We start from the raw sequence: 13577 nt of genomic DNA, 5'->3' as shown, positions 1-13577 counted from the left end.
CTTATTTTCCCAATCACAGTAAATAAACACAATCTTCGGGTCTTCAATGTTCTGTACTTTCAGAAACTAAATCATAAAAGATAAAAGTGCTTCTCTTATCAATATAAAAAAGCCCAATTTCACCACCTCTTGTCTCAGCCACAAAATTAGATATTTAAAACTCTTACAACATAAATAAACTATGAAATTTTTCATTGAATAGTAGAAAAGGTACCTAAATAATCTGAAAGAAATACATATAGGATACAGAATAAAAAGCAGCTCCCATAACAGAGACATAAAGTCATCTCTACAGCAAAACACAGCAGCTCCCCAGCAGCTCCTTACTAGAGTAAACAAAAAATTCTTTAAGTTGGTGAAGTTTTTGTTGACTTTCACTTTTTTGGGGTTGGTGGGTTTTTTTGTTTGTTGGTAGGCTTTTTTGTATTAGGGTTTTTTTTTGGTTTTTTGGGGGTTTTTTTTTGTTGTTGTTTTTTTGGTTTTTTTGGTTTTTTTTGTTATAATGTGTAAGGTCATCCCAGTGGAAACTTTTATGAAAGCACAGTTGTTTCTACTTCACTCTTACCCAAGGACTCAGGCCAGACTTCCCTCTCAGGGACAGAAGAGCAAGGACTATTTTAGTGTTCTGGCTCTGTCAGGGAAATGACAAAAAATAACAGCGGAAAGACACAATCATGTCACTCAGTTGCATACAGGATATCCAGATTTAAGTCCTTGGACTCCTTGCTCTACATGTCTCTGTATCAGGAGCAAAGAAATATCCCACTCACAGGTCTAGAGAGCTGATTTTTTATATAAAAAGGTGTACAAAATTGGTGTGTAGGAGATATTTTTAGTCTATCACCAGTTTTAGAAAAAAATAACTTCATTTCAAAGAACATCTTAAATCCCAAACTTCAGGATGACAAGGCTGCTTATCTAGCTTTACTCAAGGAACTGGGGACAGTGATGCAGGTGAGTGAACATCCAGCTCTCCACTACACTTGGTCCTTAAGGGCACCTCTCATACTACTCAAATTAAGATGATTCTCTCTCAGGTAGAGAGAATACTTGGCAATAATATGAAGACTATGCATTCAAATTAATTCTCGCTATGTCCCATGTACAAACACTGAATTTTCAGTATTTCACTTTAAAATTTTAATATGTCATTTACGTTAATTTTCTATAAATGGGAAATAAACAAACATACACTCAGTATGAGGCAATACACCCAATGCTTTCTAATAGTTTTCACAGATAAATCATATGAGGCATAGTGCCATGTACCAGAAAGAGTGAGAGAGAGACATATTCAGAGACAATGAAACTGCAAAACTAAGCCTCCTTGACACAGAAAGTACCCCCAGTTTCCTCTGGGCAAGAAGCTGTTATCCATCCTGCCAGGCAAACAAACACAGCTTTCCAAAGGAAACCAGTCCTGATAAATATCTCCCAAATCCTCACTTAAAGAAATGGACTTCCACTTTTCAAGATGACCAGATATTTTCCAGGTAGAGAAATGAAAAAGTGCCAGACATGACATCTCCTAACAAAGCAGTAATCTCACAAGTACAGACCATCACACATAAACACCATCATAACATCAACACCCAGCCTCCAGTTCCAGCTGTTCAGTGTGAAAGTAAGTCCTCTACACGAGAGACTCAATGTGATTCCAGATTCTCAGAACTACCAGCTTTGTAATTCTTCCCTCCACAGTCTGCAGTCCACAGCATATCCTCTTCTTGTCTAAATGGGTTTGCTTAAGGGCACTCCATTACAGCAACCAATTAAAAGAATAATTACAACTCATAGCCACAATAAAATTTGCCAGTCTCATTTAGCTTTCAAGAAAGGATTTTTTTTGTTGTTGACAGAACAAGAATCATCCTCTATTTTATTTCACAAGATAGCCATGGAATTCTTTTATGTAAGAAATTCTAAATACCTGCACTTCATGCCTAAATTCATATGTACAGACACACTAAAGAAGGGAACACAAGCTAGCACTATCATCACAAGTATCCATTTTGGAAATACTTTTTTAGATTTTGCTCTTAGCCAAGGAAGCTTTTGCATCTACCCCACTCCAACTGCTCCCTGGTTGCTAAAACATACATCCCCTTGACATACACAGGGAAAAATACTAGGAAATTTTTAATCATGACTAGAAGAAGCAGCTCTTTTTAAAGCAATCTAGAGGACTGAACACATAGGCAATAATTTTTCCAAGTTACTCACTACTTGAATTTGCTCTGAGGTAGGAAAGGTAACCAGCACAGACTTGTCACTACCTGATTAGCAATGCATGAATGGAATGTCCAAACACCTATGAACAGATAAGTTGCATAAGCACAATAAATTAAAACAAATAAAATATGTTACATTCCATTCTTTTATCACATGTAGTTTTTCCTCATCAAGTAATGGCAGAAGCAGTTTCACTATTGACCTTTACTGCACCTTAACTTAAATAAGGCATATATTCAGATGGCTATGACTAATGAAAACACATTATTGGACTTTTCATCGGTTTTCTTGCAACATCCCCATAACAAAGATGAAGATTTACTACTATTTTTCCCTTTTTATACATTAAGATTGATAAAAAATAAGTTTGGAGAATTTACTGGACAAAACCATAGAAAATTTGCTCGATAAGAATAAAGCTGAGATTTATAGTGCAGGGTACACACTTGTGGATAGATAGGAGCCCACATGACTTTCAGCACTACAGCTATCTTTGTTAGGACAAAAAATAAGTAAACAAAAATTTCCCACAACATCTTAAGAACTTCCTTTTTTAAAAAGGCAACTGATCTTATCTTGTGGGCCCAGTGCGGGATTTTAGAATCATAATGCCAAAAGTAAAAAAAAAAAATTTTAATGGTGTAGCAAAGGGTTCAGCACCCAACAGGAATCTCATCCTCACTATGAGCTAGGATAACCCACCCCTGTGCCCACTATCTGAAGGCACTGACAGGTGCTGCTCACCCCCTCTGAACAGACACATGGATTGCCAGTGTAGATGCAAGCAAAATAAACCTTCATTTGTTAGTTGTTATGTCTATTTGCTGCCATACTTGGCCCTCAAATCCTCACTTCTTTTCCACCTGCAAAACAGGCAATGAGAATTATCTAGAAAGTTAACTAAAATGTCTTTTAGTGTTATTATTAAAATTTATCTTCACTGATAACCCCTTTAATATGGTTTTAAGAGAGTTAGCAATGGCAAACTAAAAAAATACACAAGTTCCACTAGTTTCAGACATAGCTTTTTCAGATGAGAGAGAAAGCACAGAATATTCTGAGCTGGAAGGGACCCACAAGGTTCATGAAAGTCCCACTCCTGGCTCTGCACATGGCTACCCTGGAATCATACCATGTGTCTGCGAGCATCAACCAAGCACTTTTTGAACTCTGTCAGGCTTGGTGCTGATCTCTGGGGAGACTGTTCCAAATCCCCCCTATTCCCCTCCCCCCACCCCCAAAAGATTAATTGACATCGAGGCGAGATTAGGTAAAGCAGAATCTCAATCTAGAAATAAATCTAATATTAAAATAAATCTAATCCCAGCCTGTTAAGAACTGATACATCTGAAAATAAGGACATGATACACATACTTCTATACATCACAAAAACCTTTGCAAAGTAAGAACTTTAATTCTGAAATCGTACTGAACTGCATAACCCTGAAATCTTGTCAGTGTCCCACAAGCTGAAATGCTGCACAAAGTTGGAGCTGTTGCTGCAGTTATTGGCAGTCTTTGAAAAACGGCAGCTTTTGCTCAAGTGGAAATATTGATTCCTTAGGGATGGCTCTTCCCCTACAGCACTGCATTGCTTTGGAGATGGATTATCCCATAGAGACAGTTTCACAGTAACTGTCACTAAACAAAACTGAGCTAAATTCAGGGTCCTGACCATATGGATTAGGACATGGACAGCCAAGGAATTGCTGCCAACAATAACCTCAGTGATATCTCAGAGCATAAATGAAACTGCCAATAATGTTGGCCAGAAATCTAACCCATTAAAAGCTGATTTCACAAGTTTCTGCTTCTTTCACATTCCAAACTCCATAGGCAGTATCTAGAAACAGACCTCTATCTGTAGCGTTGCCTAAACTAGAGAGGAAGCAGCTCTGATCTAGAATGACAATTCCCAAATTCCTAAAGTGTTACAGCTGAACAAAACTAAGATTAAATCTGTTTTCATACTCAAACGACTTGATGTAAGTTCTGCATGAACATTAAGTGAAATGTCTTATAGGCAATAATGTATATTATTTATACATATTAATATATCCATTTATCAATGTACATAATAAAGTGCTAGACAGATTTGGACAGCAAGGACCAATGCCTCCCAGGTTTCTTTCCATCACGTTCTAACTACACCAATGAGTGAAGTCCAAGAACAAGACAGAGCTCACATTTCAACAGAATATCACTGGGACCGAGCCTTAGGGTGATATGGGGAAAGGAAATGTTGCAGAGGTAAAATCACTACTGGAAAGAATCAAATTCTTATGGAAAAACTGGCTTTAAACTCCAAACTATTTCAATTACCTTCTGGTGGTGGTGGAGGGAAATCCTCTGTATCCATTCTAGTGTATCCACCGCACCTTTAGCAGACTGGAAAACTCTGCAAAAACGAAGGGAACATGTTTTGTAGATGAGCACAAATTCCAAGTATTGAGACACTCCTTTTCAATTTGGCCAAGCTCACGCCTATTAGCTAATATCATTATGGAAGAGAGGAAATTTGCCTGGCTTCTTGCTTAGATATGAATATAGTCCAAATTTTTATGTACAGCCCTCGGTTTTGGAGCCAATTCTTTTAATGATCTCAGTAAGCCAGTTGAAGAAAGACAAAGTTTTAAACTATTTGGTACTCTGCAGTTCCCACTGTGACAATCACAAGGAGATTACTAAAACATGTTATTTCAATGTCTGTTTGGAGTATATATTCCATCTTAAAATCTTTGTGAAAGAGCGAAGGATAAAAATTCTAGGAAGCTTATCAGTTTTTGTGATGCTTTTCTCTATTCAGCAATCAGAAATAACAAGTTTTAACCATACACTTTGTACACAGCTTCTTTCCAATTTTTTTTTGCTAATCTTAAAAATTCTGCTTGAGTCCCTTTATTTCCACCTTTCCTAAGGAAAGTGAAGTACTAGAAAGCAAGTTCCTGAGGATCTTTTCTTTTATCTTCTTTTCTCAAATGCCATTGATCTCATGTTTTAAGGAAAATAATACTTCTACAAAGCATTCCCCTACTTTGGTACTGAACACACAACTGAAGTGAACAAAGCCCAGAATCCATGAGAGACAATATCCTTCCTTCTCCATAATGCTACTTCATAGTGACATTCCAGTATCATCCAGAAGGAAAACCTATTGTACTAAGCAATGTACACACACTGCCCTCAGCCCATTTTCTCTCTAACTCAAGAGACAGCATGTCAAAAAGATGGATTTCAGCATAAGGCTGAGGAGGAAAAGTAAGTTTCCAAACACTACAAAAGATAATCCCTTTAATATGGTTTTAAGAGAGTGGAAGAGCCAATGCTGAATTTTCTGTCCTACTCTTGAGATGTTCATCTGAAGAAGTTATCTCATCTGCTGGCAACAAAACAGCTCAAGCCCTTGGGAAGTCTCCATAGCCCAAATATGAAAAGATTAAGTTGAAGGAGACAGTGAAATTCAAGGTACAGTGGCGAAATATTAAACTAAATGGATCAGGATACAAAGGTCAAATCAACTGCCACTTACAGAAAAAGTGGCAGTGAATAGAAAGAAAAAAAGCTTCAAAAAAGGATCCAACCCTAGGAAGCACCAGGCAATTTACCTCCCTAACATTAGGTTTGCAAGGGTGAATTATCAGGATAGATGTACCAGGAAGGATAACAAATCTGGCAGTGCAAGATCCTATTATGATGAGACAATTCATAACAACTTCATTTACTAAACATACAAAATTCCCTTTTAAACTATCTGCAGCTTTGGTAACTCTTACTCCAAAATCAAGTAGCTTCAGAGCGAAGGCTCAGAAAGGATTTACCCAACATCTGCCTATAACACAATAAATTCCATTATGTGCTTTCACTATACAATGTTCTTTCTAAAGCTTCTCTACAGCTTACATCTACAGAGCTCCAAGGCCTGTTCCTGCTCACAGATGTCTGGAATGAATCCTGCCACACCAAAACTGTCAGCCAAAACAAGTGATAGTTATGATTTGAAGAAATGGCTATTTTCCTATATTTTTTTAAAGCTGCTCATGACTGGAGAATAGGTTTTCAACAAAATAGATGACACATGTAATAGCCAGGAAACCTCTGAAAGTGACTCTCAGCACCTTTTCCAAATGCATCTTTAAGAGAGCAGCTAAAGCCTTCAGATTGCTGCTGATATTTTTTCTTTAAGTATATGATGCAAACTTTTAAACATTTATCAAAGTTAAGTTCCAACAATGATTTTTTAAAATCAATTCCTTCCTGACCAGAAAATATTAACAAGACACAGAACTGAGCCATGGAGCTTGATTTCCATTTTGATCTAGCTCACAGTGACATGCTTCAAATTACACCAGAATTGTGTCAAAGAAGGACACAGACCCAGTGTTAGAGTCCTACCCACTGACCTGCTTGCTCCCATCTGAACAGTGCAGTTATTCACAAGAAGAAAGATACACTTTCTCACTTAAGAATGCCTCAGGGATTGATTTATACATTACATTAACTCATTTTGAAGTCCCACATATTTTCCTCTACTTTTTAAATGCTCAGAAAAACCCTGCAGCAGAAAAGAGAGCTTATGTATTACAGATTGCATTAATATCCTCCAAAAAAGAAAATAATTGCCATATTATGTAGCAGGCAGCATGCTTATGAACAATCTCTAATAGCACCATATTTCAATGAGAAGTTTTTCATTCTTCTTTAGACAGGCAGAGGAACTACCTCAACTTAAAGATGTTTAATCAAGATTAAGGCAGATGATTTAATTTGACTAGCAGCATATGGTACATTTACATTTGTACTCAAGTGCTTTTCCATTGATTCTCCTGCTAACAAGGTTACACAGCACAGCTTACAGGTGCATTTATACAATAATCATGAAAATCAAAGCTCAAATTAAGCTGAAAGGGATTTCTGAATGTTCTCTCATATACTCAAGACAGTTGTTTTCAAAATTAACTCAGGTTGCTCAGGGCCTTTGTCCCCCCAAGTTATTAAACCCCATGAAGGTGGAGGTTTCACCACTCCCCAGAGCATCCTGCTCCTGAGCTAAACCAGAAGCTCCAGGAAGAGTTTTTCCCGTAAGCCCAACCAGAGTTGGCCTTGCAGCAGCTTGCAGCATTGCCTCCCATTCTCCTGCTGTTCACCCTAAAAAAATCCTGGCTCCACCTTCTTTCCAAGCTCACCTTGGGAAGCAGAAGACTGCAATTTAATCCCCTTCATTCCTTTCTTCTCAAAATGACACAAACCCGGTTCCCTCAGCCTCTCCTGACCTCTTCCCACCCCCAACCATAGCAGTGGCCTTTACTGGCCTTGTCCCAGTTTAACAGCCCCTCACTTGTACTGGGGCCTCACAAGCAACACCAAACTCCAGATGCAGCATCAAGACCACTGAGTCTTTTAACAGTGCTTTTAACATAAAAGTATATTTTAAAAATTAACAGCTTTTAAGACACAGAATATCATGATTTTGGTCCAAAGTTATTTTTAAAACTGTAAAAAGAAAAAAAATCCTTATTAAACATGAAACACATGTGCTACTATATTCATGCATATTTCATAATAAAATTTTAAATATGAATAAGTGAACAACTGCCCTGACCTGCTCAGAATAACACAGAGGCTATAAAAGTATGGAGCTCTTCTCCCCCATGTAACAGTCTTCTCAAACACAGTATAACCTCTGTTTAATGACTCAAACTGCACCCCTCCAGACTCTACAGCAATCACAGGAACAAAGGGACAGAAAGAAGCTCTCAGTTACTTAGCTGAAAGTTTAACACTTCCCATTGGCATCCAGATGTGAAAGGAATTCACCTGACTTGGTGCTCATAACCTTCTTTGCTTCAGATGTGGGTAGAGATAGCAGTGATAGCTGTGGGCCACAAAAGTGGTCTACAGATGGTCTCCTTTCCCCCTATTCCAAGCCTCAGGGACTACTATTAAAAATAAAAACCTACTTGTAGCACAATAGCATGGTTTTATTCCAGATGTTTAGCTAGTAACTTCCTACATTTGGCACTAAAAATCAGGAATAATCATATTAAATGTGTACATTTTCAAAGAAAAAAAACACAACAGGTCCCTTATTATACTGCAATATACTCAGTTCCTGACCAAGTTTGCAATGCTTTCAAAGTTTTAAGTTGATATGTAAGGAAAAAAAGAAAAATAACTTAAAAACCACATTAAAACCATATGTTCATGGGCAACGTTTCTAATGCAGAGAAGTCCTCCACAGTTAAAACAGTCAGAAATCCAATGGCACTCACACCAGAAACCAAAATCATCCAAGTGTGAAATAATCCCTAAGCACAGCTCCCAACATCTCAAATTTTCCACCAACTACACTCACCTTTGACCATGGAAGCTGCTACTGAAGGAAGTGAGAGTCTGTGATGCTCTACAGCAGACCTCACAACCTCAAAGTGCTAACACCTGCATAATCGGAGACTGAAGTTCTGATTCCACAGCAAAGGGCAGTTTCAGCAAATGAAACAAAGGCAAAGACACCTTTATCCTTGTCCAAAGACTATAGAAGAACGTCAACACTCCTCTCTGAGACTCAGTCTTCCTTTCTCCTAACCTCTGGTAACTCCTTTTGCCTCCAGGACTAGGCTTCTCATCTCCATCTGCATATCTGATTTTGTTCAATGGCTTCCTCTAATTGTGGGACAAACAACAGACCATCAGTTCTCAGCTAAATAATTACAAATACTGATCAACATCTGCATTTCCACTTCAACAAAACTATTTTCCACTGCTTGTGCAGAAGTCAGAACACAAGGAAAATGGCACCAGCACAAACTCTGCCAAAACTACAAGGCAGTGCAGCATTCAGACCTGGGACACAGAACTTATGTACTGAGCTCCCAAAGGGCATGTGCATCCAAGCTTTGTCAGCTCTATCACCCTAAGAATTTAAAGGTGACTCACATATACCTTCTCTTTAGGGTGCATGCACTGTAACTGCAGAAACATCAGGACTCTTCATTCTTAGCACTGCAGAAAGAATGAACATTTCATAATAGGAAACAGAAGCTGAATCAAGGAGAATAATTTCCAAGAAACTTGTGGAGAAAGCTTAGTCCAAGCAGAAATGCAATGTCTCTGAGAAAGCTTGAGAGTCTAAAAATTAAACGACAAAAACATCAAAACAACAAAACTTGAGAAGGTAAAGCCCATGAATGTCTAAAACCCCCTTGTGTCCATATCACTTAGTGAATATTGCTGTATAATGCCCAATTGAGTCTTCTTCCACCTAGAACTACAAAACTCCTATTGGGAAGTAACTCTTGCTGAAATTTGCTATGAAGACTCTTTCAGCAGTGCAGGGAAATTGCAAGACAGAAGAAGGCACAAGGTAGGCTAATTGCCTATTTTTTTACCTCCTGTAGTTCAAGAAGGCTCCCTAACAGACAAAAAATAAAAACATCTTGAACAATTTGTTCTCCATAGAAGTTATTCCTAAGAAACATAGACTGTAAAATTTTTAAGAGGTGCCTACAGTGAGTATGAATGAAACAGCCATTTCTATTATGGCAGCTTCCTATCCCACGCTGTAAGCCATTAAAGAAGTCAGTATCAAGACTGGATCATTATTTCTTTGAACATATATTTGCTTTTATTAATAGCTAAGAGTCCCATTCTATACAAATTTTATCTTTAAATTTAGCAAAGAAAATTACTGAAATCACAACCAATGGAATAAAAAGGAAGTATATAGGTTCAGGTAGAAAATTACACAGAAGCACAATTCTTGGCAAAGTTAAAGTTGGGCAACATTCTATTTCTTACAGCAATTCAAACTAGGCCAGATCTGCAGAGATGCACATTTTTCAGAATGCAAACCACTTTGACAAAAGCTACTTTGCTTCTTTTTCTGCTCCCCTTTCTCACACCAAACAGTATCCTGCTCAAGACCAGAGAAAATATAGCAGCAGCAAATCCTGAAAAAGAAGCAATCTACAGAGATACCCCAAAAACATGGCTGAAGATGGGTTTTCTAATCTTTCTTTATAAAGGATATTACTGACAGCTTTTCTACACCTAGATTCCTACTCAGTACATCACCTAGAGGAAGGAAAAAGAGAAGGGAAGCAAAGATTGCATTTGTAGATTTGTCTAAATGGTCCTGATCACATTGCGATCAGCGCTGTTAAATTTTTAGTATTTATGTTCCTCCCCTCTACAGATTACTATTGCAAGGCAAATTACAGAATCACTGCTTGATAGATTTGTTCAGGTTGGCAGGCAGTCCTGTAGCCCAACCTGCTGCTCCAAGCCAAGTCCACCACCAAGTGAGACCAGGCTGCTTTATTTACTGAGATACCAGAAAATCTCTAAAGACAGACTGCACGACCATGTCAGGCATCCTGCCACCTTGTTCTGTTGTCCTTCTAGAATAAAACGTCGTCCTTACATCTAGCTAGAGCTACTCTTACTTCAGTTATGACCACAGCCTGTGATCCTGCCCCCTTCCTCACAGTCTGCCAGCTGGTGGGAGCACACTGCCAGACCCCCATGAAGTTTCTTTCTCCTCCAGGACACTGCTGCTACTCCCTGACACAGCAGCAGCCTTGTGCTGAACTTGCTCAGTTTTATCCTCATCTCTCTTGCACTGGGGTGAGGTGTGGACACAAAACTGGATGAAATGCTGCAGGTGTGGTCTGACAAGTGCTGAGTGAGAGGAACTCTTCCCCTCCAAGGAGACATTCCTTCCTGGGTGTGTAACCTTACCCTCCTCATTGCTGAATTCCACAGAGTTCTTGCCAGCCAGCTCCCCCAATCCACACAAGTCCTTCTGAATGACAGCCTGAATCTCAAACACATCCACTGCCAGCCCCTCTTCCCCAGTTTGGTGTCACTTGCAAACTCTGTGAGCAAGGGCTGGTCAACTTCCACCTCACGCACAACATTAAACTGGACACATCCTATGATGGACAGCTGGGCTCCCCACTGCTTACCAGCCTCATGTTACAGCCAACCAGCCACCCCCAAATCCAACCATCCCACCAGGCTTCCACCTACCTAACCACACACCCACCTAGATCACAATGACATTCTGCAAAAGACCTTGCTGAATCCAACACAAGCATATGGTTTCATTAAACTCAGTAGCAATATATTTACTTTACAACAGACATGACCTACAAATGTTTGAGGAATAAGAGGAATATAGATAAAAAGTAAACCAGAGAAAGAAAGAGGTTCCCAAACATGCACTTAGGACACCTAACTTTTTTTAGTGAATGAGTCTTGCTCCTGTCTTTTGTCCTGGCAATTGTTTGAATATCCAAAGTAAGAAGACAGGCATCACCCCAGGATTCACAGACCATCCTGGAGGTCAAAAGTACTGTAACAAATTGCAAGAATCTGAAGAATTAAAAGCAAACACTGGCATCATATGTTTTAAGTCAAGAACTACCTGTTTTTCTTCTGTGCCACACAAACTAGAAAACTGCATCAGTGGGTCAAGACAAAGATCCTTCATGTCCCACATGCAAACAAAATAAAAATACATTACTATTAGGAGTATTATTCTTAATTTGTGCTATAATTTGATCTTAAGCAAGCAACTTCATCTGGAAAAGTAATCACATTTCTGCAATTTCCTTTTTTAAATTCAATTCAGATTAGTTCCTTTCAATGCTGGATATGAAGAACTACCTTAATTGGAAATATCCTCATCAAGGTTTCTATTTTTTAATCAGAGAAGATCCTTATATGCTGCAGCCCACTTCAGTTGTGATGTAAACCTATACAGGGTTCAGTTGCATACATATTATTAGAATACATGTGTAATTAGAACTATTATGCAGAGAGTTTAGAAATGCTTTTTATTAAAAATGCACCAAAATACCATTTATTATATTAATTCTGATCACCCCTATATGTAAAATACAGTAATAAAATACATATCACCTCCAGGAACATGGTTTCATTCTCCAGCAAATTAAGGTCTCAACTTGAAAAAAAAGCCATGGAAATGTTATTTATGGATACAGTCAATAAAGCATTTTTTTCCCTCCAACTATACATTAGTCAGACATTCATTACAAAAGCAGAAAGTCTTGCCTCAACTTGCACTAAATCTTTGCATCCTAGTTTCACAAGGCACAGGTTGTCTTTCAAGAGACTGATGACAACTGATGAAAATTTCCACCAGAAGCGATTCCAAGGATGCAAGTGAAAGGATACACTGAAATGGATATTCAGTTACTACTGCTGCCTGCAAACCAGAGACACTTTACCCAAACATCTTCAGCTCTTTGGGTTCTACTGTCCTTGGAAAAGTAACCATGCTGTTTCTCATCAAGGACAACTCATACTATCTGATTATTAGAAAATCATCGAGTTGAACAAATATATTTCACCTAGTGAATAAAGTTATTAAGAATATAAATAGAGTCTTATTACTGAGCTTCAAAAATATATGGAAATACATTTCTATAACAAAGCTAAAATGCATGCTCTAGAAAAATAAAACTATTTTCACTGATTTTCTAACACCAACATGTTATTCAAATAGATCAGAAAGCAGGTAATGCAGCTGTTAAATCATTAATTACAGGAAGAAGGAAAAATAGTAATAGTAGCTGCAAAGAATAGCCCCTGTCTTCAAAAATGTATAATGGAAGTTAGATTCCCACAGAAGTGTAAGTTCTACATCTAGTTCAAACATCAAGAGTCTTCACTCTTTTCTTGATTTGGAAATTATCTAGCAGACATAAATCTTCTGCATCTTCTACAATTTGAAAGTGAAGTTTTTAAAACTCAAATTATTCAATCTGTGGTTTGCAACAATATTGAATATTAAATATGAAATTCTAAAAGGACACTGAGGATGAGACTGAGTATACTTTAGAAAAGTGAAAAATATAAAATCAAGAGACATAAGCTTGAGACTCACTGTGATCCTACCAGGAAATCTAAATATTGCCATCTACTTCTCAGTAAGTTATTACCCCATTTTGCAGATAAGGAAATAGTGTTTACCCTCTTTCTTGGAAGTTTTTGAGATGTACAGTCTGTATCTCTAAGGAAAAAATATCCATATTATTCCTGCAATTTTTAAATGCATTTTGAGAAACAAGAGATTACAGAAGAGAAACAAGAATGAATGTTTGACCTTGAGCTTGGATCCTAATAGTTCACATTCATGGTTCAGTCCCAAGCAACAAGTATTGTACAGTACAGTAAGTCACTGAAACAGATTTTTGCAAGATAATGCCCCTATTCAGCAGCACGTAAGTAGAACAATTTATTTTGCTCTGCTTAACTGCTTCACCCACGCATTTGACATTAAGCTTCAGGCTTCCTGAGTGAGCAGTGGACATGTAGGACAT

General features: G+C 38.0%; 1 protein-coding gene across 2 annotated transcripts in view; it reads right to left on the bottom strand.

Moving 5' to 3' along the window:
- ARHGEF10 (Rho guanine nucleotide exchange factor 10) overlaps window positions 1–13577 on the bottom strand; it is a 106292-nt gene that overhangs the window by 88813 nt on the left and 3902 nt on the right. For both annotated transcript variants that reach the window (XM_056487997.1, XM_056487998.1), the window contains exon 2: window positions 4555–4630. In XM_056487997.1, coding sequence (XP_056343972.1) covers window positions 4555–4591 — 37 coding nt within the window. In that variant the 5' untranslated portion in view covers window positions 4592–4630. The remainder of the gene's footprint in view (window positions 1–4554; window positions 4631–13577) is intronic.

The sequence above is a fragment of the Oenanthe melanoleuca genome, chromosome 3, assembly GCF_029582105.1.
Source record: "Oenanthe melanoleuca isolate GR-GAL-2019-014 chromosome 3, OMel1.0, whole genome shotgun sequence".
Classification (NCBI taxonomy): Eukaryota; Metazoa; Chordata; class Aves; order Passeriformes; family Muscicapidae; genus Oenanthe; species Oenanthe melanoleuca.
This window is presented reverse-complemented; position numbering and strand designations above follow the sequence as displayed.